This window comes from Hirundo rustica, chromosome 3, assembly GCF_015227805.2.
Source record: "Hirundo rustica isolate bHirRus1 chromosome 3, bHirRus1.pri.v3, whole genome shotgun sequence".
Taxonomy (NCBI): Eukaryota; Metazoa; Chordata; class Aves; order Passeriformes; family Hirundinidae; genus Hirundo; species Hirundo rustica.
The window spans coordinates 70864102-70888647 of record NC_053452.1 but is presented as its reverse complement, the minus strand read 5'-3'; the positions used below and the strand labels follow the sequence as shown (position 1 = coordinate 70888647).

General features: G+C 38.8%; 1 protein-coding gene across 2 annotated transcripts in view; it reads left to right on the top strand.

Moving 5' to 3' along the window:
- Positions 1-6414: 6414 nt before the first annotated feature.
- The window catches only part of AFG1L (AFG1 like ATPase), a 64437-nt gene continuing 46305 nt past the window's right edge, over positions 6415-24546 (top strand). For both annotated transcript variants that reach the window (XM_040060753.2, XM_040060752.2), the window contains exons 1-5: positions 6415-6511; positions 13030-13253; positions 21769-21820; positions 22410-22511; positions 23764-23894. In XM_040060753.2, the coding sequence (XP_039916687.1) occupies positions 6424-6511; positions 13030-13253; positions 21769-21820; positions 22410-22511; positions 23764-23894 (597 nt within the window). In that variant the 5' untranslated portion in view covers positions 6415-6423. The remainder of the gene's footprint in view (positions 6512-13029; positions 13254-21768; positions 21821-22409; positions 22512-23763; positions 23895-24546) is intronic.

Below are 24546 nucleotides of genomic sequence, written 5' to 3'. Positions count from 1 at the left end.
GTGGCGGAGGCGGTGGAGTCGGGGGGAGTGGTTCGACTCTTTCCGCAGATCCTCATCCTTCGGGGAGTGAGAGGACTGGGTGGGAAATGCTGTGTACGCAAGGTGTTATGCAGAAGGAATCAGCCCGCTGCAAACGTAGGCTGGTGGAGATGCCCACCAAAAGCTTTGTGTTGGAAACAAAGTCTTAAGTCACTGACCCAAGCTCCAATCGACGTGACGGTGTTGTTTGTAGTCGCCTTAAACATTTTAAAACTTACTGCAATTTTAACAAATTATGCACATTTAATAATAGTATTACCAACGGGACCAGGTTCTATGTCCTCATAGCTTGCAAAGCTGAAGAGTTCATAAAGGATAGGAAAGGAAAATTGTGTTTACAGAGTAAGTTATTAAAATTACTTGAGAGAAAGGGAGAAGCAGGGCTGACAGAATTGTCCCCTTCCAAGACATAAGGTCTTTATTTCTCATTATCTGATTAAGTAGGTGGTGTGTTAAGATAAAAGAAGTATTTCCCAAAGTAGTGCAATGTTTACCTAGAACATCAGTGAATTTAAATTATATCAATCTACTATTATTTCTAAATTTTTCTATCTGTTTGGAGGAGTTCAGGCTTTTTAAATACTTGTTAAAAGTGCCCCTCCAATAATTAAATGCACATATCATTTTCCTTCCATCTTTTCTTATGAAAGAGTTCTAGTGATGTTCCTTTACTATCCAGGTTGAATGAGACTGTGTGGAAACTAGTGATATTTTTTTCCAAAAATCTGTGTAGGCAGTAGGTAAAATGGCAGGCTGCCCACAAATCACATCCAAGAGACACAAAGTTAACATCTGGCAAGTTTAGTTAGCTGTTGTCTGTGTTAATGAAAAGGTAACCAGAAAGCAGAGATGATCCCAAAGTTAAAAATAGTTCATCCCCATAACCAGTATGCCATGGGTGATTTGCTTGGTATCTTTTCTGTAAATTTCCTTGTCATCGCTCCTTCAGTGTTATTGCTCTCACTTACTAGTGCACTTTTCTTTCTTTCCACTAATAGCTGCCAACTATTCACTTTATAATTATAAGCAGAAATGAGGCTGACAAGAGTTTTACAAAGCAGGAATGAAGGAGAGCTTTACCTGAGTCTTACTAAACTGGTTGTGCAGCAAGGCAAGAAAAAACTCATTAATTGTACTGGGATTACATATGCATCTGGAAAAGCTTTTGTTTGTTACACAACCTGTGCTGCCACATCTGACTGCAAATGTGAAAAAGAAACAGAGCACTGGTGTTGTCTTAACTATAATACGTTTTCTGTCTCCTGGCCAAGCCTGGTTTCATTATCTGTTCAAAGCAACAAAAAACCGTCCTGTACTGTGCATCTGGGAAGTTGTTAAGTCTGTGATGAATAAAGAATTTTTTTTCATGCTGGGTAGATACTAAGAGTGAAGCTTGAGTTGAATGCTTCTCTCACAGCACACCTTCTCAGCACCACTATTCTGTCTGCCTTTCCTGTCAGGGATGACTGATGGACAGGGGGGTGGAGAGCCTTGTGGAGGCTACAGGGAGCGACTGTTTCAGTGCCCACTTGTCAGCAGCATGGGTATAAAAAGGGGTTGCAGTGATTTGATGAGGTGTCCCATCTCTGGTTTTCCCACTGAAGTCAAATACAACTCCTCCAACCTGGGAGACAAAGGGAAGATGCCCAGCTTCATGACTAGCGCCCCCCTTACATCACGAGAAACCATAAATGCCACACTGGCGAATGAGGCAAGAAGGAATGAAGGCAGGGGAAAAGTGGAGACCCTCTTTGTTTTCTTCCAATCATCAGAAAATGCATTTGTTTACTTTGAATCATGTTCCAGATTTTTTTTTTTTTTTTTTAGATCATGAGACTAGAGTTCTGGTATATGTAGTTTTCTTCATACTAGAAACGTTCTTTTCTCAGCACGAAGGTGGGAAGGTGGGCATAAACTCATAAAGTTTTAATTCTGTTTCTGGCATGCACTTTGGGCCAAATTCCAAATCTGGAGGGAGAGAGGTCATCTGTGTTTGTAGGTTCAAAGATTAGATCAAGCATTTAGAATGGTACTCGGTGATCCTTCTGGGTCCCTTCCAGGTCAGCATTTTCCATCATATCGGCGAAAATTGTTAAATTCTTTAACAATCAGGTAGTCAATGATTTTTTATTACATCTTGTTTATTAAACTGTGACACAAAGGTTTTCTGGCATAACTTCAAGTGGCAAAATGGATACCAGAGTCTCACAGCATGGACCCACAAAAGCAGTGTTAATGAATGATTACTTCTGGAATTTTGTGTAACAATCCTTCTCCAGTAGTTTCTTGTTTCTTTCTTCAACTTTTAAAAGAAAGAGTCATATTCAACAGGAAAGGAAACTAAATTGTTCCATTATCCTGTTAGGACTCTCCAGCCTTTCTGACAAAGGCCCAGGTTAGCACATTTTAGACAGCATATTTTGTCAGAACTTGTGGGGAATGCTGACTCAGGATAAGGCAAAACCCACAAGGCATTGAACTAATTGTGAAATGCCTTTTGTGGAAAAAGGACTTCCTGATCCCTGCAGTAGCTGCCAGTGCTTTGAAACATGGTGTTTGAATATCTGCATTGTGCTCCTGCCTGCAAGATAATAATACTAAGCTTCTAAACATAATTTGTAATATCTACATTTATATGTACATCCATATACTGTGACCTTCTATTCTGAGAGATTGAGTAATGCCTGTGTAGATGAAATACTGCAGTGAATTTCTAACACATTGAGCTATTTGAGCTGACTGAGATGCAAACTGTAAACAGATAGTGAAAAGGGCTGTAAATCCATAATTTTGGGAACATTTGTGTGGCTTTATTTACCTGAGGCTTTATAAGCAATACAGACTTTTAACAGTGTATTTGACTGTCTCAAAATAGGTAAGGTTAATGGGGGTAGAAGTCTACCTCCAAGGGTTTTGACATAATCCCAGGAAAATGACTTTTGATGGAAACTGTGTTGATGAAAACTACCTGCAAAATCCATTTTTGTAGAGTAGGCTGAATGGTCAGTTTTGTATCAAAAGTACCTTTGTGTTTGGGAACCAAAGGTATTTCCCATGGTGGGAATATCTTGGAGCCTTGCAGTCAGGTAAACCCAGTGCTCCTTCTACAGAAACTGAGAATGGTTCTGGCAGAGACCCAAAGAGTCTTGGACACATCCATCCCCATAGGGTTCAGCACATCCAAATTTCTAAAAGCAATGCAGTTATACCTCTAGAGGCCAGAGTAGACATCTGGGGTGGTTTGATTTTATGCCTCATTTTTATTCCTGTTTTATTCCTGTTAGAGGACACTTTTGGCTAGCTGGCAGCGTAATAATGCAGCAGGATTGAACAAGTGCCAATTTAATTTCTACACTGTTTCAATGCCACATTTTTGAAGGTGGGCAAAGGCACAGATACAGGAAAGGAAGGGTACAAATGTACCACAGAATGGATCTGTACCTGCTACAGGACATAAACCATGGTAATCTACAGAAGTGTGCTTGAAAGTCCTGTTTGTTTATGTTAATACCAAAACTTGCTTTTGCCAAGTGCTTACAGACAAAGAGCAGTGAATTCCTGAGATGTGCAATCCAGTGCATAGTGGCATTTCAGCTGGCCAGTGTATAGAAGGTTCATAGTATTGCAGAGGGTTTATTCATTTAGGTAGAAGTTGTCCCAATAGATTCAAATGAGAAGGTTCTTTTTACACTGCCTTGCATAGCAAGGTTAAGAAAAAAACAGTGACAATTTAAATAAATCAGATGTTTTTGCTGAAGATTATACTGTCATTTTCTCCAATTACTCTTGACATTTCACCCATTCATATTGTGATCTGAGTTAATAATGGAAGAAAACCCAGCTCTTGTTGCCTTGTTTATTCTTTGTTCTCAAGGAGATAAGCTGTTTATAAAGATAACTTATTTGTTATTTAAATCACTTTTACAGAATTTGTTTGTTTCCTTGTTTGAGTTTCTAAATATATTGCAACAATTGTGATGCATCTTTGAGATGTCTATTCAATTCACTATGATTTGTACTGGAATTCATTCCTAAATGGGCACAGGTGTTGATAGCTATAATATGCTGGAATGAGTCAAAACCAATAAATGCCCAATAGAGGAAAGATGAAAGAAAATGCACTGAAAACAGCTCTTTTAGGATGTGATAAATAGGCACTTTAATTCACTACTTAATTAGGTATATAGCGCTGAAGATGTGTCTGGAGCAACTATGTATTTTAAACAGCTGAATGTGTTAGAGTGTAACTTCAATCATTGCTAATATTTTCAAGATCATAAATATTATTTTTAGAATTAGCAGTTCTATTCAGGATATAATCAGCTTTTGTTTGCAATCTGTTCTATAGTTCCCATAAGCAACATTTCCAATACTTTTGTAAAAAAAAGTTCATTGATAGTCTATGAAAACTACTTGTTCACTTGCTCATGTTGCACAGAAATTTAATGCTAGAATAGGATATAGGAATTCTGATGTTGCAAAACCAGAAGTCAGTTTAAGCACTTCCTTTGTGCTTTACTAGGAACAGACGCTTCGTTAACTATTTCATGCACAGTGCACTCTGTGACATCATCTGAAGCCCCATCCTGACATCTGGGTGCATTTCTGATGGGAATGACAGGCCAACCAACAAGTGAGTGTTAGGATTAGTGATTCCTGGGTGCCAGTGCCCTTCCCTTGGAGTGCAGGCTTTTTGCATTTTGCTTTTCTGTCAAAAGAACTTTGTAGTTGGAGTGGAGGTTCTTGGATAAGGCAGTTAGCTACCTACCAAAGGAGGAAGGTGGTCAACATTCTCCTGAGGAGTTCCCCTGTGGGTACTTGAACTGATACCAGAGACAAGGTTTACTGTGTGCTAAGCAGACACTGAGACTGAATGAGCCTCTAGGGTTTGAATTATATCCAGAGAAATCTGCTTTTATGTTAACATATCTTGTTGCATTTTAAATATATGTTCACAGGCATAAGAATTATACTGGTAGACATAAAACTGATACTTCTGATGTGCAGATAGGTTATAACTCTGGCCAGGGATATTTGTCCTTAATGTTTTACAGATATCTGTCCTCACTATTTTATGATCCATCTTTTTAGAGATAAAAACAAATAGCACAAGATAGAAATTATCAACAAATGCAAACTCAGTTGCCAAAACTCCCAGATGACAGCTGTGGCACCTGATATACAGGCGTGATGCAGCACAATACAAATTACAGACTCATAGAATAGTTAGGGTTGCAAGGGACCTCTGCAGATCATCTAGTCTGTGGCGAGGTCACCTAGAGCAGGTGACACAGGAACGTGTCCAGGTGGGTTTTGAATGTCTCCAGAGAGGGAGAGCCCATGACCTTGCTGGGGAGCCTGTTCCAGTGCTCTGCCACCCTCAGCGTAAAGAAGCTCTTCCTTGTCTTGAGGCGGACGAGGAAGTTGTTTGGAAACTGGAGTGCACGGGTAGGGCAGTAAGGTGCTGCGTATGGCTCCAGGTGGGCCTGGAAAGTGGATTTGTACCAAGCGGTTGAAGTGGCTGTGTAGGGAGTATGGCCCTGAGGCAGGCAGGCAGGTGGGCTCCTCAGGGGCTCCCTCACTGCCTGCAGCACAGTTTGGGGGGAAAAGAGAGGAAGGAGCCAGGGACCAGCAAAGGGCCTGGGCATGGTGGTTAACAGCGGCTCAGCATGAGCCAGTGTGTGCCCAGGTGCCCAAGGACACGGGCATGCTGGCCTGTATCAGCAATAGTGCGACCAGCAGGAGCAGGGCAGCGATTGTTTGCCTGTACTCAGCACTGGCGATGCTGCACCTCAAAGCCTGTGTTCAGTTCTGGGCTTCTCACTACACGAAGGACATTGAGGGGCTGGAGTGAGTCCAGAGAAGGGCAATGAAGCTGGTGGAGAGTCTGGAGCACAAGTCCTATGAGCAGCAGCTGCGGGATTGGTGTTGTTTAGCCTGGAGAAAATGAGGCTCAGGGGTGACCTTATTGCTCTGTTAGCTGCCTGAAAGGAGGTTAGGCAGGTGAGGGTTGGTCTGTTCTCCCATGCAAATAGTGACAGCATGAGAAGACACGGCCTCGAGCTGCGCCAGGAGAGGTTTAGGTCGGACGTGAGGAGGGATTTCTCCACTGAAAGGGTGATTAGATATTGAAATGTGCTGCCCAGGGAAGTGGTGGAGACACCGTCCGTGGAGGTTTTTAAGAAAGACTGGACGTGGCACTTAGTGGTGTTAGCTCATAGGTTGGACTATAGGACCGCAAGGTGTTCTTCCAGTCTAATCGACCCTGTGATTCCGTGACTCAGGCGGGAGCGGCTCGCCCAGCACCGGCCGCGCCCGGGTTCCCCCACAGCCCCTTGGCACTCCATTTCCCAGCGCGCCCCGCGCCCCCGCCGCGCCGGGAAGATGGCAGCCCTTGTGTCGCCCTTGGCTACTGCGCGCTGCCTGCTGCGGGCTCTGGGCTGCCGTGCCCGCCTGCCCCCGCCGCACAGAGGTCAGTGCCTCCGCCGCGGCTCTCCGGGGCTCGCTAGGCCCGGGCGGGCGACAGGCTGCGGGGCCACCGCGCAGGAAGGGCACCGAGGAGCGGTCGCGGGAGCCGGTGCGTGCCTCCCCTCCCCGTCGTGCCGCGGGTCTGTCCCCGGCGGAGGGGAGGTGGGTGGCGGTGCCGGGCGGGGCACGCGGCAACCGCCGGGACACGCACAGGCCCCACCGCTCTGCCATGACCTGCCGGTGTCCTGGCATTCCCCGGCCTGGGCTTGTCCGCGACCCAGCCCCGGAGGGGACCCGCCTGCCGGGGTGGCGCCGGGAGTCGGCCCCTGTCCCCGTGGGGACCCGCGAAGGGGGCCCGTGGTTTCCCGAGTCGGTGATGCCGCTTTCCCCCTGGGAAGCAGGGCCTCGGTGCGCTGCCTGCTTAAAGCCTTACGGCTGCACCGGGCGCTCGGCGAGTGCGGCGGTGGCTGCCAGCGCTTTGGCCGGGCTTTGGGGTGTCTGAGCGACTGTTCTCCCTCAGGGACCCTCCTGTGTATAACGAACGACAGCTGGGCTCTGTCCTCACAGCCTTGTTTTGAAAGCCTCCTCGGTACAAAAATTTATGGGGTTTTGTTAAGTAGAGGCTTAAGTTAGGAGCAGTGGTCTTTTTTCTTTAGTGAGAGCTCTTTGTCCATCGTCTGCCACTCTGGCCAAAGTGTGAGAATTCAGCTGGTGACTGGTGGGTCCCGGGATTAATAAATGTTCGCATCCACACATTATGTTGTGATTATAGAATATTTATACATCCTAAGAAAAATAGACAAGCAGTGCAGATAGTACTGTAGTTGAATGTGTTTTGTTTGATATTGGTCTAACACTTGGACTCTATGTAGGTAGTTTTTTTTTTTTTTTATAACCAGCCTACTAGCATTTAGAAAAAGTTGTCAGAGCAAATCCAGTGCCTTTAGGCAGTTTGTCAGCTTAAAGGGAAGGCAGTCCTTGAATGTGTTGTTTGAGGACATCAGACTGCAGGCATGGGCTACCATCATGGAACTGATTTATAATCGTGGTTTTATGATCACTGGTTTATAGTCTTTTCTTTGTTTTTGTGATTTGATATTCCAGAATTTTGTACCATTTCTATAATTAAGGAAAGACATGACAAGTATTATCTGTGTAAAGTTCCAATTTCACTGATACGTTTCTCTTGTCTTTCCCTACTTCCATCTATAGGTCAGGTTGTTAAACAGGGTGTTCATGGAAAAAAATACAAGTAATCTTCCAGCAGAATAATGTATCAGGCATGTATGCAAAAAGTAGAATTCTAGTTCCACTCATGTTTCTCTAGAAGATTAAGTACTGTTTCATATGCAGCCCAAATGAATGGCCTTCAGTGATTCATCTGAGGTCTTAGAATGAGACAAAAAGGCAAATCCTTGTCCTTATGTCTTGGCAGCAAGCTGCTTCTTCTGGTTCAAAAACTACTAATTTCAACAAGGGTGGGGCTTTTATGAATTTTACATGATACTGGCCTAACATTTTCAATTCATACAGATGACTTAGTGTGTGTATGCTTCCCACCCCCCAATATGGTTGGTTGGATTTTGATTTTTCTGAGCTTTCTGTTAAGCACCGCAAAGGAAATAAATTTTTCAGATCACCTCCTCTTGCATTCTTGTCATTAATCATAGTGCAATGTTTCGAAAGGAGCATTTGTTTATTACAGGACTATAAATGTATTTTTAGCTTTATACCTAGCGCAAGATCTCTCTCCCAAGAAGCTTACATGATAAGCCTTTGTTCTTCTGCAGGTTTATTGATGTGCTTAACTTTAACACATGTTTAATTTATCAAAATCCTTGTACATCATGGGGCAAATTACCTGTTTGAGTCTGATTCTACAAAACTTGCATATGTATTTAATAAACGATGAAACAAGAGGACATTATAATTGTTTATAGATACTAGCATGAAAAAAATTCTTTCTGATCTTTTGCTACCTTTGCTCCTATTTTCTCACAGGAAAGTAATCCTTGGAGCTACAAGACCGTACCATTGCCCTTCCTCCTCACTGTGGTGTCATCTAAGAGGGAAAGATCTTGTAGCAGTTCTGTTACAAGCTTAATCTTGAGTTTAGGAAGGTCTCTGATAACACCATCTGCCTGTTGATGAAAGTGCCTTCTGACTTCCGAGTCCTCTTTTTCTGTCGTGGCAGTTGTGTTTTATAGACAGCTTTACACTAAGAGTTTCAAGGTTTGGAGCAGTTTGGCTTCATTGTGACCCAAACTAATATCCCGAACTTCAGCTTGGCTTATTGAAGACATGACAGTTTTTAAATGTTGGTTTCTCTTAATTTTTTTTTCCTCTTTCCACATATATTCCAGGGTTTGTGAAAAGCTCTCAAGGCAGATTGTGCTGGCAGAGCAGTAATGGAACAGATATGATCTTTGTATCTTGCATTAACACTGATTTAGTAGAACCTATTGCAGCTTCTTGATTGTGACTGTCAGCAAAGGTCGCACTTGGGTGATTTTGGGGTACTTAATTTTGGTGCAGTTGTAACCTACATGGCTTTGGTGTAGATGCAGTTCTCACACAACTATTGGTTGGAAATATTCTTTATTTTTAAGACAAACAGTAATTAATGATTATAGCAAAGAAGGAAGGGGAAAGTATTAATTCTCTACCTTGTACCTCAATTACCCTTCTGTGCTCTCAACCTCTTGGCTGCTGTCAGGATCACTTTTGGTATGCCACAAGTCAGCTTCCATTTCAGTTTGTCTTCTTGCATAAATAACTCTACTGCCTACCTCAGAAGTGGCTATTGCTTTTATGAGCTATGTCATCGAAAACTCACATGCCTTTTTCTGTGTCATCTCAGACATCAGTTCTAAGTAGCAGTAGAAGGAACTCAACATCACCCTGATCAGTTTTCCAATTTGCTGCTTTTTTCCAGGGCAGAAAGTCCCTGTAGTTAAGAAGTCTTTTTATTTTTTTATGTAGGCATTAATTATGTTTGCAGTGGTAAATTAATGTCAGTTTACCGAATATGTCTTAAGTGCTCCACTTGAAACAATTTTTTTTTATAATTCCAGATTGGCATTTTTAAAAAACAAGTTTTATTTGCCTTGGTGAGATTTTCCTGTCCGATTTCTTTCTTTTTTTTGGGTGTTTCACAGTATGTCTTCACTCCAACTGTGTCTGTGATCCTTGTATGTGTAAGTAGAAAGGCAAATGCAAAGACCTAATTATATGGTATGCAATAAAGTGAGATTATATTTTGGGAACAGGAATTTTGGAAAAAAGTTGAACCTTGGTGTCAAATCTAAAGAAGCAGGGAACATCAGGTTAATGTAACATCCAACACTGTCCTGCACCCTGAAGGTGGGAAAGGTAGGTTATGGATAACCACATGTCTAATTTTTCACTGTTCTGTGTAAAACTAAGTGAACAGTGAATTTATGATGTGCTTTTCTGTAGCTGTATCTAGAACACTACATAGGTGTAGAGAACGCTTTTTCTGTGTGTGACACTTGAAGATTTCTGAAGGGAGCTAATAAAAATTGAATTGCAGTTTCTGTAATACGAAGATTAGATAATGAAAGAGTAAGGAATAAATGAACCCCCCTATTTTGCAATGTGGAGAAGAGGGCTGTAGGACTACAGTTAGTGCACTGAATCATAGGTGATTCCTATAGCTGAGTGATAGATTTTGCAATCTGTTCCACAAAATGCAGGTTAGAATGGAAGGTGCACATTTTTTTTTCTGTCTCTTACAATATTTTATCACTTGTCCAGCTACCTTCTGTTGACTTATCTCTAAAAGCCGCACATGCTCTTCAGTAGCATCTGCCTTTTGCAGCTACAGGTGTGAGTTTATCACTTAACCAGTTACTGGGTGTCTCCTGGTAGTGCACTGTAGTGTACTCCCCTCATATTTAAATCCCATTGCTCAATATTATTTTAGGAGAACAGTGAGTGATTTGTGCCAGGACACCCTCTGTGGCCATTTGGGCATAGTCTCCACCTCTGCCACGTGTTAATGACAGAGTATTTTATCCCATTCCCAGGATGGTTAGCTGTGAGTACATGTAATCTGAGACAAACCCCATGCTTCTGAGCATTCCTGCCGGTGTGCTTTGTCCATGGCCAGGAAGGTCATGAGCCGCAAACCCTTTCTTATCCTTAAAACAGCTTTTTTAAAAATTTATTTATTTTTTTCTCTTCGATCCTGTGGTAAACAGTAGGAACTCAAGAATTGGTAGGTATAAGGGGCACACCGGAGCTCTTGGGGCCATCGGCTTCCATGTATTGCAAAGGCAGAGATAGTTCAGAGGTATAGATCACAAGACTGAGGTTGACTTTTTTTGGGGACTGGAATAGTGGAAAGCAAGATGAAAAAATTTGAGAGATCATCTGAGCAACCTGGTCTAGTGGAAGGTCTCCCTGCCCATGGCAGGAGTGTTGGATCTAGATGACGCTTCAGCTCCCTTCCAACCCATGCCATTCCATAATTGCATGATCTTTTCCCCTTCCCTTCAGAGGCAGGTTGGGTTTTGCTGACCTGTTCCTGACAGATTTTCATCAAACTTATTTTTAAAATTTACCCCGCATCATTGGAAGTTTTACAGCTTCTAGACTATTAATCTGTTTCAGTACCTTAATTACAGTTATTAAGTTATCTGTATAAATAGCATTTCCTTTCATTTTCTTAGTACCCTGTATGTATCTGGAGACACCTGTATGTTTTTCTTCACTACAGGTTTTACTCACATTTTTGCAAGAACAGACTTTGAACTCAACTTTCTTTATGTGATCTCTTTAGATAAGGATGAGCTAATTACTCTTAATTCAGAGCAGCAACTCAGTTCCTCCAGGAACAAGAGAACTTGGTGCAATTATTGGCTGCAGATATAAACAGTGACTGTTTTTATATGGAAAAACTGTTACTTGGAATAAGTAAACATAATTTGATCTACTAGTTCAGTTTTACAGTTTTCTAATATTCTTTCTTATAACTATTTAAAACTCTTTTTGTGCCTTTTATGGCATCTTTGTGGGTTGTGACTCATATTTTAAACGATAATCCTTTAAATCTCCATTTACTCTCCCATTTGGTTCATACTTCTCATAACATATGGTGTGAAAATTGAAAAGTGTCTTCCAGGGCAAACTACGCCAGTATTGAATAGAACGGGGGGTTTTTTGTTTTTTTGGGGTTTTTTTCCCATGTATATTTATATTGGAGTACTTGTGTTTATTTTATTTTAGTTTATTTTTTCCTCTAATAGTGTTATGATATTGTCTCACTGTCAGTTTGTGATCCAGTGTTGCTGTTGGATCCTTTTTTGCAGAGGTGCTCTTTGGCTGGTCATTCCCCATCTCCTGAGTTAGTTAATTCCTCTAAATAGCATGCTTTGTCCCTGTTGAATTGCATCCTGTTTGTATTGGATTATTTGTTCAGTTTTTCAGAATTTACTTGCTTCCTAGAGTGTCTGTAGTCCTCTCCTGATTTTCTGTTGTTTGTGTTGCCAGTCTGTGTGCTTTATTTTGCCATATATGGCATGGATGGAAATTCAGGGTTGCACCAAGATAAGATCCTGAGTCCTTGATGAAACTCTACTGCAGATATACGCCTAGTTTAACTGTAGTAAATAATTATTACATATTCTTTTTCCAGCTGTTTTGTACCTGCTTAAAAGTGCTTTCACTTGCAACTTTCTTTCCTGCTTTATAGATAGATGGCAATGTTATGTGACAAAAGCATTACTGCAATTAACATGCTTTTCCTTTACCAATTAAGAAATCATGCTTTTATTTATTATACTTAACCTGTTAAATGACAGTGGAAGCAAAGAAGATATTTAACAGCTTTCCAGTGTATGATATTAATGACTTGGCAAGCCTTCTTTGTAATCTTGTGCATTCTTTCCTTTTCTAGTTATATCTTGTTTTATGTCTAGTAATTCTGACTTTTTTTTTCTGCTTTTTTTTAATGTCCCGTTTCTGACAGCATTCCTACCTGGGCTTGTCCCTGTCTCTTCAAGGCAGAAGATAATGCCAGCAGATCAGGCTGTGGTATTGCAGGGCTTCACAGCTGCTGCCTTGCTTAGTGTGGTGTTTGAATCTTTCAGCTTCCTTACAGAACTCCTGACTTGGTCTCGTTTGTTGACTTTTAAATATTTTCTGAAGTTTTACCTAAAGAGTTATCTATTTATAGAAATGCACTTTGGAATTTTTAAATGATTTTACCCCAATTTGGAAAAATAAAGATCAAAACTTCCCTTGCAAAAGCTCATCCAAATCTTACCAACTCTCTAGTTGGGCTTCTTAGAATATGCGCTTGTTAATAAAATAAAGGAATATTTAAACATAGTACTAGAGTAAAGTTAGACATTGAGTTAATGAGAAATGAAGGGGTGACCAGTGATTATATAGGTAAGTCATGTATGTATGTCTTTGTGTAAACTTAGGAATATGTGTTGTTTATAAGGAGATGCCTTTAAAAACTTCTCTATTAATTGGCTACTTTTATTTTTACAGCCTACACAGCTCAGGCAGATGAGAAGACAGGCCCTGCTACTCCTACAGATGCTCACGCCAGAGCCTTGAAGGTTTGCAATGGACCTTTAGAACATTATGACTTTTTGATTAAGCAGGAAGAGCTGAAGAATGATGAGCAACAAAGAAGAGTTGTGCAGCACCTGCAGAAATTGCATGAGAGCCTTAAAGGTTATAGCATTGATTCAAAAAATGTTCTTTCAAAGGTGAGGTTTAAAATGATAAAAAATTTTTTTTGCATTTATATTTGCTGGTAAGAATGTGCTTAAAATGCATAAATTTCTGTCGAGCACAGATCTTATTTTTGCGAATGTGTCTTTCCAGACAGATCATTCTTCATGTTTCAATCTCTCTTCTTTCTTTTTTGGTTTGTAAAATCCAGTGGCATTCCAGAAGTAACCAAAATAAATATTATTGAAATAATTCTTTAAAATAATCTGATATGGTTTTAGTTATGTCCGCTGCCTACCTTTCCAGAAATGTAATTTGGCTATAGGAGAGAGGGGTCTAAACCAGGTTTTAATTTTCAAACACTGGTGTTATACTTGTGTGTTTGGTTTGCATAAACTGAACACTGATGTTCTGTGTTCTAACAGATAAGTCCATGTTACAGTATGTATCAGACATGACTTTAAAAACAGTTCTTCTCCATGTTGCTAGTTTTCAGATGAGGTAAGGAAGGAAGGCCTAGGTATAATCTGCACCTTGTTGTGGTTTTGGGGGCATCACAGTTTCTTTACAAAGGATTTACAGAAGTTTAGACATATCCCTGTTGAACATTGCCTTAACAATCATAGTGCTGTGAGCCTGCTGTTGTACATCTCTGTAACTTTTCTTTGAGGCTCTTGACAAAAACAGTGTTTTCCAGACTCTTTATTGACAGTATCTTCTGTGTTTCTTGTTTTCATGCTGTTATTCTCAGATTGCTGCTCTGGTGGCCTTGCACCTGGAAATACTGATAGCACTGTTATGGCACATTCTCATGGGAAGCAACTTGAACTGGTGTGGGAATTCCCTCTTCAGCTTTCCTTGCCTCTTGTTTTGTAGATCTGAGTTTATATCCCAGAAAACCAAATGTGAAACCCAGCAAAGCAGATAAGACATTTAATTCTGTGCTAAATATTGGGCAGTCATAGATATGCACAGAAGTTGAATGCCCAGTGAACGTGTTTCGTTTGCACCTGATTAACATATTCCAGTCAGTGCAGTTGTAAGCTGTGGTCAGAGGAAACAACAAGAGTGGAGTGTTTGACTAAGTTTGATGATAAAAGTACAGTGCTGGGGAAAAAGCATGGCAAAATATACATTGCTGTCTCATCTGCACTTTCCCTGCCTGCACTGGAGAGACCTCCCTGTCCCTGGAGGGAGGAGGGAAATTGTCAGTGGTTTCCCCAGCTGGACTCTTGAGGGTTTTTCTTTTGATTTCTCTCCTTCTCTTGCATCACTTTTGGTGTTTTTTTTTGTTTTGTTTTGTTTTGTTTTGTTTTTAATCAGAAGTAACTTTAATATTTATGATCAATAAATGTCCTTTGCAGTCCTTGCTAACAAATCTCCATGTTAGCCTTTTTAAGCATTTATTGTGCAACACTCCTCATCTCATGGGCATAAATCTAAATATGCTACTCTGTTGAACTTGTTACCTAACCGTACCAGATTGTTCTCTTACCTGGTGCAAATACTGTCCTTTGTTTGCAGGGCAAGACTAAATGATGTAGTGTGAGATCAGAGGAGCCAAAGCCTAGTGGGCTTAAGTGCCTTTAAACGGCACGCTGTCCTCTGGCCTTCAGGCACCAAATAATAAATTCACCATTCTAAGGCTCTTATGATGGGTGTTAGCTTTAAAATGTGAAAAAGTAGAGAAGAGAACATTATACCTGTAAATGGGACTGTTTCAAATAGGCAAGAGTAGCAGGGTGCAGAGCGTTGGGACACACACCTGCCTATCGGTCTGCTTGCAACATTCCCTGAATGTCTTAAACTTGGATGTGTAGCTGGAGATCATGTATTTGCTAGTCATGTGCGTGACTGGAGTGGGAAATAATTCCATGAAGTAAAAGTCAGACAGTCCGGGAGAAAGCTCACAAATACACAAATCAAAATCCTAAGGCAAGACTAAAGGCCAATAAATGTTTCTTTGGAAGTTCTGTTCTGGAACCAGTTGACCCTATCATCCTTATGGGTCGCTTTCAAATCAGCTTTAAACAGGGTGTTTGGCCATTTGACCCCCTGATATCCCTGCTAATCCAAATCATTCAGTGATTCTAACTCTGATATGGGAATTGGAGCCAAACAATGGTTTGGGGTATATTTTTTCCTTCTCTGGCACTTGGATCACATCATCACATTGTGCAAGTACCAAATGAAAAATAGAAACTTTATTTTTTCCAAATGCTTATTTCTTACTTTTGGTATGCAGAGCAGTGTGGCAGCATGCCTGCATGCTAGCATTCCTTGCTTAAGTGTAAGGAGACCAAGCTGCATTCTGCTTGCTAAATTACTTCTTTAATTTTAATCTTAAGCTGCTGACCAGTGTCTTGTATCTTGTGAGGATCCTGAATGTGAAAAGCTGTTGGGTTAGGTGTTGGTTTTTTTTCATCTCTCTATGTTTCTTTTCAATCTGTGGTGTTGGTCTTACAATCTTTTAACTTGCCTATCTCGGAATTGTCTTACTGTACTTGGATTGTAAATGAAGTCATTCAAAAGGGAGACATTTATCAGGTGTGCTCCTGTTTTTTAAAATTTTTTTTTGGACATGATGCCCAAAAGATAGGCTGGAAGTAAATCCCCATAAACTGATGTCTACAGAGCAGGTATTTGTTTATTGCAGCACTGGTGGTAAAGGGGGATATCTCCACCCAACTCACACACCTTTGTCAAGTGCTGTGGTATATTTATACGGTAAGTATTGGTTAGTATCACTATGTCACTGCAACATCAGCACATGCACTCTGGAACTAATTTACATGGTATGATCTCAGGGGTATTAGGCAGTTCTTTTGTGTCTCCCCAATTCTGGGGTCTTTGAAGGCTTCCAAGGTCTTCTTCACAGCTGAACTTTTCAACTTTGTCTTTGGAGCATGCATAGTTACGGTGTTCCTTGGTCTGTCTGGTTTCAACTGACTAAATTCTTTGTCTTGGGGCTAATTGGCTTTGCACTTTTATTAATTTTCATTTCTTAGAAAAAAATGGTATGACGAAGGCATTGGCCTTACTGTCAAACCTTAGGATCAGTAGGCTAGAGTCTTTTCATCTTTTCTGGCAAGATGTTTTGGACATTTGGATATTAAGTGCTAAAAGCACTGGAGAATAATTTTGAGAGCTGACTTGTGTTAATTCGAGTGCCCCAAATCATTGTTAGTTGTTGGAGCAGGTGTCATGACTTTGTAGAGCAAGTGTTAATGTGGGTTTGTTGTTTACTGATTCTTTGATCTGGAAGCGTGAATAGGAAAGAAAGCTTTAATTGCAGAGAACAAATAGCAACCTTATTCTATTTAGGAAATATGATGCTATGTTCCTATGTAACAGGGCTAATTGCAGTAAAGTCAGACTGACACTTTCTTACTTAAATACCTCTTTTTACTTGAGAATGTGTTTTTCACTACTTCCTTTAAAGCGTTCCACTTCTTCATTTAACGTTGCTTTAATTTTAAACAAACTTTTAAAAATTGTTGCATGGCTCACTGATGGAACTAATGAGTCAGTGAGAAGCAGCTGAAGAACTACTTGCTACAGGGGTTAAGTGTTGTTGCAGTTTGAGGTTTTTTTCCTAGAGTTTGATATTTCTATGGAAATCTTAAGATTGGTAACCAGGTTGAGCACTATGGTGCCGTGCCATACATCAAAACCCCAGAAAAGGAGGAGAGCAGTGACTTTTGCATAAATCTGTCAAAGTCTGCTAGCTTGTGTAATTAAATGAAATAATGACTCAGGGAGAAGTAGCCACAACAGCTTTGTTCCTCTTCTGCTGTCTTTGAGGAAGCAATTTTCCAGTTCAAACAGAGTTCCTTATGAGATAAAATGAAGCCGAACGCATGATAGTTTAAATTCTAGTGCAGGCCAGGTTTTGCTTCAGCAAAGTTGTGATCAACATCTTAATGAAGGTTTCCCCAGAATGAGTCACAAATATGACTAGGTAGTTGGTAAAATCATATACTTATCATATGTTTGCATTTGTTGAAGAGTTTCCTAAGTAAGCAAAATACTTGGATTTCTGTTACAGGCTTTCAGTGTAGTGATGCTGCTGCAGACTTGGTTCAGTTAGAGCTAAGGCTTTTCATGCCAATAAGAGCTGGTGCTGAGTCCTGCTGTCTGGAGTTGGCCTGGCTTGAATAGGAATTGTATAAGTTTATGGATGGAATTCATTTGTATGGCCACTCTAAGGCTTCTCTAGGAAATACCAATGGTACAGGTAAATCCTGTTTTTGCGAGTAGCTCATTGGCATTCTCCACTCATGGAGGCCAGGTGCTTTGTAACTTTGAATACTGTTATGTTTTTGGGATAAAATCACTGGATTTCCTTCCTGTTTTGTACTCAGTTTTAATAGATGTAGATGGAACAAATTGAGGTATTTTAAATTAATTAAGGATATATTTTGAAAAAATTAAATACTACTTCAGTTATACTTAGTATTTTGTAGGTTGACTTCTTGCTTTTTCAGGAGGTTTCTAGCAACTTAAATGCCCACTTTTAGTATGAAATCTCCTGTGTTGAGAAGCAATTAAGCTACTAGCAGCTTTAAAAAAAAAGCAAAAAAAAAGCAGTGCTTGGCATTTCAAGTGTGCTCATTTTTCCTGGCTCTGTCATTGAAGATAATATGGTTGGAAGGTTGGGGTGAAGAGAAAGGGGCTGTGGAAGAGAAGCCTCTCTCTATCAGCCTCTTCTGTAGTCTGATATTTCTTATTTTATTGCCTTATTTCTTCTGTGATAGAATTGCAGAGTCCACTTCCAAAATAGCAGAAACTATTCCAGAAATAGGAAACTTCTTGCACTTACGAACTGTTACAAGTATGGTCTGCTTTGGTTTTAGCTTTGTTCTTCTTTTGTCACTTCCTCTAAATGGTTTTATTCACTAAAATGTGGTAGAAGTAGGATGAGGGAGCAAATATTTATGTCAGATACAATACAGGCCTTTCAGGTTTTTTTTTTTTTATCCAGAACACTTGTGTTACCTCACAGGCCAAACCTTTCTGAAATAAGTAGTCTGGGGCACACACAGACACAGCAGACACCAGGCAGTTTCTTCGTGTTAATAAAACTCTGTTTTGTTATGATGTAGGTTTTTTGGGGGCATCAGCTTAGAATGGTCTTGCTGCTAACCAAGTAGGCTTCTGTTTTTCAAAATTACTTGTCAAATTTGAACGAGGACTTCGATCTTCAGCTTGGTGAAAGCATGGCCTTATGTGTTGAGATATTTTGAGATCCTCTGAATTGAGGTTCAAGGCCATAAGAGCTTGCACAGACATTTCAGATCTTCAGCTTTTCAAAATAATACCAATTGGGACATCTTAAGAGTTGTTGAGTTGCTGTACTAATGACTTGAAATAAGCTCAATTATAAATGAGGTCATGTTTTGAAAAGAGGTAAGAACAATAGTAAACACCATTCAAGACCTTGAAAACATCTTCAACTACAACAGCAGCCAAAAAGGAGGCCTGAAAGAGTGGGAGAAAGAGGCAGTTTTGTTAGCATTTAAAAAAAAAAATCTACTGTTGGGAGACTTGTCTGTTGAATTTTGCATATTTTAATTAACCATCTTAGTATTGACATGCATTTGCACTTAAAAGTTTTTCCAAGCAGTGTGTAAATACAGGAAATGAGTTGCTTGCCTCTGGTGCCTGAGCAGGGGAGAAGGTGGGAAGACATTGCATGTTTCTAAAGATATCCTGCCCTTCAAACTCAGATTCTGTGTCTCACTTAATATCTTTGGGTTAGTACCTTGTAAATATTAACTTAAACGTCCGTTGCCAAAGAAAACATATTGTCAACAAGTTTAACATTGTTATGCTGAGACCCCAAATGTACCTCAGGATAATACAGAAACGAGCAAGGAGAAGTCATTCATTTAGTTTGCTTTCCTACATTTCCTGCTTCTCTCCCTTTTCTCTCCTGAAGTAGACTGTCCTTATTTTAGGGTGACTGGAGGATCTGCATTATATCTCCCTGCTCCTCCTTGCAGAGTGTATGTTTGCGTAGAACCAAGATGAGTCTCCTGCTTTCTTTGCCCCCACATACCATTGAATGACTGCTTGCTGTGATTTAAACTGAATCAAGAATGTCGATGGGATTTTATCAGCAATCCTAGTAAAGTTTCCCTTTTTCTTAGACAACTTCCAGACTTCAGAAGATGCATTAGAATAATTAAAACAAAAAGAAAAAAAAAATCCATTTTATGATCATGCGAAATAGCTTGACACTGATGTCTGAGTTTTCAGTATTAAGAAAAACCCACTGATAAAGTTTTACTTTTTTGAAATAAAATTTATGTAAAGGAAAAAAAAACCCAAAATAACCAAATAGTATAAAACCAAATTCTTAAGAGTTATACAATACCTGACAGGAATGAAGAAGTCATTATCCTAAAGCTGTAAATAGTGTGATGTTTAAAAGTATATGTAAAATATTTCCTACAAACTTCTTTAATTGCTGAAGAAAGACAAGAAGTTTTCTGACATTTGATTTATTTTTAGAGATGATCAGCTTCAACAAATATGTTTGTATCTGCCACAGTATCCATCCTTTTTAGCAGTCAGATATTGCTCAAAAAATTTCTGTCTTCAAACAGAAACTAATTTCATTTTTTAAATCAACTTTTGTGGAGCCCAAGCCATTATGTTTCTTGCGTTTAGCCAAAACAAAAGTTCCTTTTATTGTAACATGTTATCTGGAAATAAATATGCCTTAAAAGACAAATATTAAGATAGGTACATGTAACTAATAAAAGCTTTACAATGAAAATATTGCTATAAAAATGTAGGCATTATTATTTGTTCTGGTTGTATAACCTTTGCAAAAAGCTGTACTCTACACATTGATTAGTTTTTCTGGCTTTGTGTCACTTCTTGTGAAAGTGCAAATGACTTTAATACAGCCTTCCTGTATAATAAATTGAATGTGATTGTCTTTTATATTGTTAAAATGATTGTTGGTAATCTAAAACTAAACCCAAAGAAATTTTTTTGAAAATGTCTCGTTTGGGTTTTTGTCTGTTTCTCCTTTTCTCCTGTAACTTTGAGCATCAGTAGTTTTATTGAGCAAAAGCTCTTAAAAAGTACACACTGGAAAATATTCAACAATTAAATTGTCTTACAATGCTTTCCAAGTACTAGAAAATAGTTGCAGCCTTGTCAATTATTAGATAGTTTCCAAACATCAGAAACCCTTTCCAGCCACAGATTGATGATACAAATTTTTGATTACCTTATTAATAGAGATCTAAATTAAATCTAAAAGGGGCTCTTGTGTAAGAGCTTGCATGTTTTTTGAGCAAGCTGGTACTATAGACCTGAGATATTACCCTTCTGCTTTTTGGTCATGCATTTTCTTTCATATTTAATTAGTGTTTTGTACTGACTCCTCTATTTCTTTAACATGGCACTGTATTTTGCAAAAGTGCTTTAGATTCAAGTTGTTTAGCAATTACCCAGCTCCAAATGAGACCACAGGGTTGCAATTTTAATTTTCCTGTGTGTTGGCTCATAGAGCTCTGAAAGCACTTTAAAATAAGCGAATACTCTTCTACAGTGTTTTTTATGGGTATCAATTCAGTTTCCTGGATTTGACTGAATTTTGTTAAGATCTCCAGTTTTTTAGAAACTGCTTCTTTTTTGTATCATAGTTGAAAGTGGCTGTGCACAGTACTGGGGGAAAGGGAAAGAGGACTATTTCAAATTGAAGGTCTTAGCATTACTGTAAGTTTTTCTATAAAAATATATACTTGGGTAAATAGATATGTGGGGTCATAATATATGTCCTGAATAATATTAAGAAATTTTATAATTTTAAGCAGTATTCATTCCAGAAAGTAACTCACTTGAAAAAAATGGCGAATAAAAGGCATACTTTGAAAGTGTATTTTTATATGTTTATACATGTATACATGTACAGCCACATGCATGTGTATATAGATACATATTTTTACTGTGACTCCATTGATTTTAATCATGTTTAAAACAGAGATGTTTTTGCTTTTAATATTTGAAGCTGAGAGAAATACGATGTACAATGTTCATTTGCTTTGCAGTACTGATTTTCTAAATCCTAATATTTTATCTCTTTAGCAGATCTGCTCTAATAGGTATTTAGTGCATATATCTATGAACAGTACTATACTGCTTGACTTTATGTCCTTTTTTCCTAGGATCGTTTGCTCAAATGGCTTAATGAGGGAAAAGATTTGTTTTGATGATGGTGGATTTGGAAACATTGAGTCATTTTATGTGTCCTGATAAAAAGGCACATGTTCTAGTGCTGGGGATATTTTCACAATGATCTAAAAAAATCCCTCAAAACCCCAAATTCCAAGCCCTGCATGTGTATTTTGCTTCTTATACAGAATTTGTGCAATTACTTAGGAATTCCGAGCTAATGATTTAATCAAAGTTAGACTTCACTACCTGGTGCTGCTGTTGTGAAGTGTAGCTACTTTCTTACTTTATCACAGCCATGTGCTTACTTTTGTTTTACCCCATATCTATACTTATCCTTTTTCTCTTGACTTGCAGTTCTTTGCCAAAACCAAACCCCCGAAAGGTCTTTATGTCTATGGAGACGTTGGTAAGTTTCATTTGCATCCAGTGGATTTTTTTCTATATTCATGTCTATTCAGATTCTGAAGTGTCTAAAAACTTTATATTTATGGAGCTTTATTGTTTTAATGAAGTTTACAGCATGTGACATTATGATTTTGTTTAATATAATTACACTCTGAATGCTGGAAGCAGTTTGATTGGACCACATTACTATGTGTAGCTGTTTGCAGCATTACCCATTCAGTAATATTTAAGAATGCAATTTAGGAATTTGGGAAGTAATTGTGGGAGAGAATTCATATATTCTAATTGCAACAGTGCAGCATGAAAACATACTTGCTTTCCAAATGAAATAGTAACATGTTTTATGGATGTATGGGGAGTAATTTGTGCAACCTTTGGGCCATCTTTGTATTCTGAAACAAAAAAATAAAAATATAGTTGTTCCAAGTTTTTGAACAGAAAATTCCTCACAGCAGTCTGGTCTTGTACTTACCCTGTGGAAAATTATAGTTTCATTAGGGCCAAGCTAACAAACAATCATTACTGTAATCAGTACACACTGCTCTTAAATTAACTACCTGTTGCGTGTTTTTTATTGTTCTTATTTGAAGGCACAGGAAAGACAATGGTGATGGACATGTTCTATTCTCACTTAGAAGTAGAAAGGAAAAGGAGAGTCCATTTTCATGGCTTCATGTTGGACGTACATCAGAGTAAGTGCAGGCACAGGTATTGACAAGAATTTTATAAAATACAGTACCTATTAAAAGTCTGTCTCATATTCATATTAATCACTGTAATTTTATTTAAATATTTTAGCATAAAGAAAAGTAAAAAAAATATGAGAAAAGTTAAAGCATTTTAGCATTGTTTATCATACCAGCAGAGATAATAATTGCATATTGTTTCTCAAGTATCTTTTCTGTAAGAAAAATATATATAACTTGAGTGTATTGGTTAGAATGAAATCCTTAACTAAATGTTTTCCAGGTACCATTTAGCTTACATGAAATCTGAAGAAGGCAATGCTAAAACTGAAAATGTAAAGGTTAAACTCAATCTGTATTTTGAATAAGCAATAACTAAATTAGATATAAATGCCAAGGGGGATGGGAACTATTCTGGTTGACTAACTTAGTAAAACTGTCAGTAGTTTAGAGGAAAAAAGTAATAGGAAGAAGTGCATCCTAAGTTTCAGGAAATTTTCTGATCAGCTGAATACTTTGTTTTGACTGGGATGCTGTTCTAGATATTTTAAAACTTAGCTCTGTTTCTAAATTCTGTGACCTTATAATACTCTCAAATTGTTAACTATTGTTGTATTTTACTAGTGTTGTGACAGCTGCATTTTTCTTGGGAAGCTTTCACTACTGTAAATAACTCGAGCCACTTTTTAGCACCCACTTTTCTATCGTTGCTGGGTCACTTGAGATGTTCTGTTCCCACTTCTTGTCATTTCTGCTTAATCTTAACAAAGGTAGCTTCCTTCTGCAGAACCTTTTTTTTCTGAATCTTTGTTTATAGTCAGATGCATTATAACCCATGAGACAGTAAAGTATGGATTTAATAATCTTATCTTGCGCCATTATCATCATCTTCACATGCTGAAGTATAACTGTTGCTACGTCTGCCTTCTTTTAACTAAATGCATTCTAAGAATACCTTCAGAGCAAGATAAAACTGCTGTTTGTATCAGTTTATGGAAGATAAAGTATAGGTGCATAGCATTCAAGATGTTTTTGACGTTTGTTTTACGTCTTTCTAAACAAAATCTAAAAGACTCACAAAATCTGTGAGTTTTTAATTGTTGGGTGGATGTCGTTGAAAAGTGTTTCACCCTCTTGAAACTGGATTAAGTTTGAAGCTTTATTTTTACTGAACCAGTTTACTTTGTTAGCTAAATAATTTTGTTCTTCCCATCTTAGAAATAAGAAATATTTGTTCTTTTCTGTTTTATCATCTCAGGAATACATCGCCTTAAGCAGAACTTACCAAAGAGAAAAGCAGGATTTATGGCCAAATCATATGATCCAATAGCACCTGTGGCAGAGGAAATAAGCAAAGAGGCTGCTCTCCTGTGTTTTGATGAGTTTCAGGTAAGAAGTCTCTGATTACTCCTTTACTTCAAGGGAAACGTCATAAAATTATTTTTGATCTTAAAATACAATACTTGTTACTGCTAATACAGTATTTGCATCACGGGCCAGTAGTGACCTGGAGAAGTTAAAGACTAAAAGTCGCTTTACAGTTTTGAAGATGGTGGGGTTTGGTTTTTTTTACCCCACAGTAGACAAGATGCAAGTTAGCAGTGTAAGTCCCCTTACAGTACTTTTGTTTACCAGTCTTGTCACTGATCATACAAGGAGGTATTAGAGTTTGTCTAAAGGCTCATGAATACTTCAGGGCAGGGACCATCATCCTGTACTGAGTCTGTACAGTGCCACCTGATGCTTGCTTGCAACTGATCTTTGCTTTTGTAGCTCATATAATGCAACAACCACTCTAAACGCGATTAAAGATTTTAAGAAACTTCTACTGAATCAAATGTGAAAATTAAAAAGAATTGTATAAAGTAGTCTTTGCCCAAGCTAACTTGATTATTTCATTTGTTTTACACAGCTTGTGAATATTAAGGGCATGTCACAAACTTAAATGTAAAATTCTTTACAAAAACGTTAAATAAAAATCTAGAGGTATTTGGCAGCTTTAACCAGCTGAGATTTTTTTTCAATTCAGAGAGAAAATGCA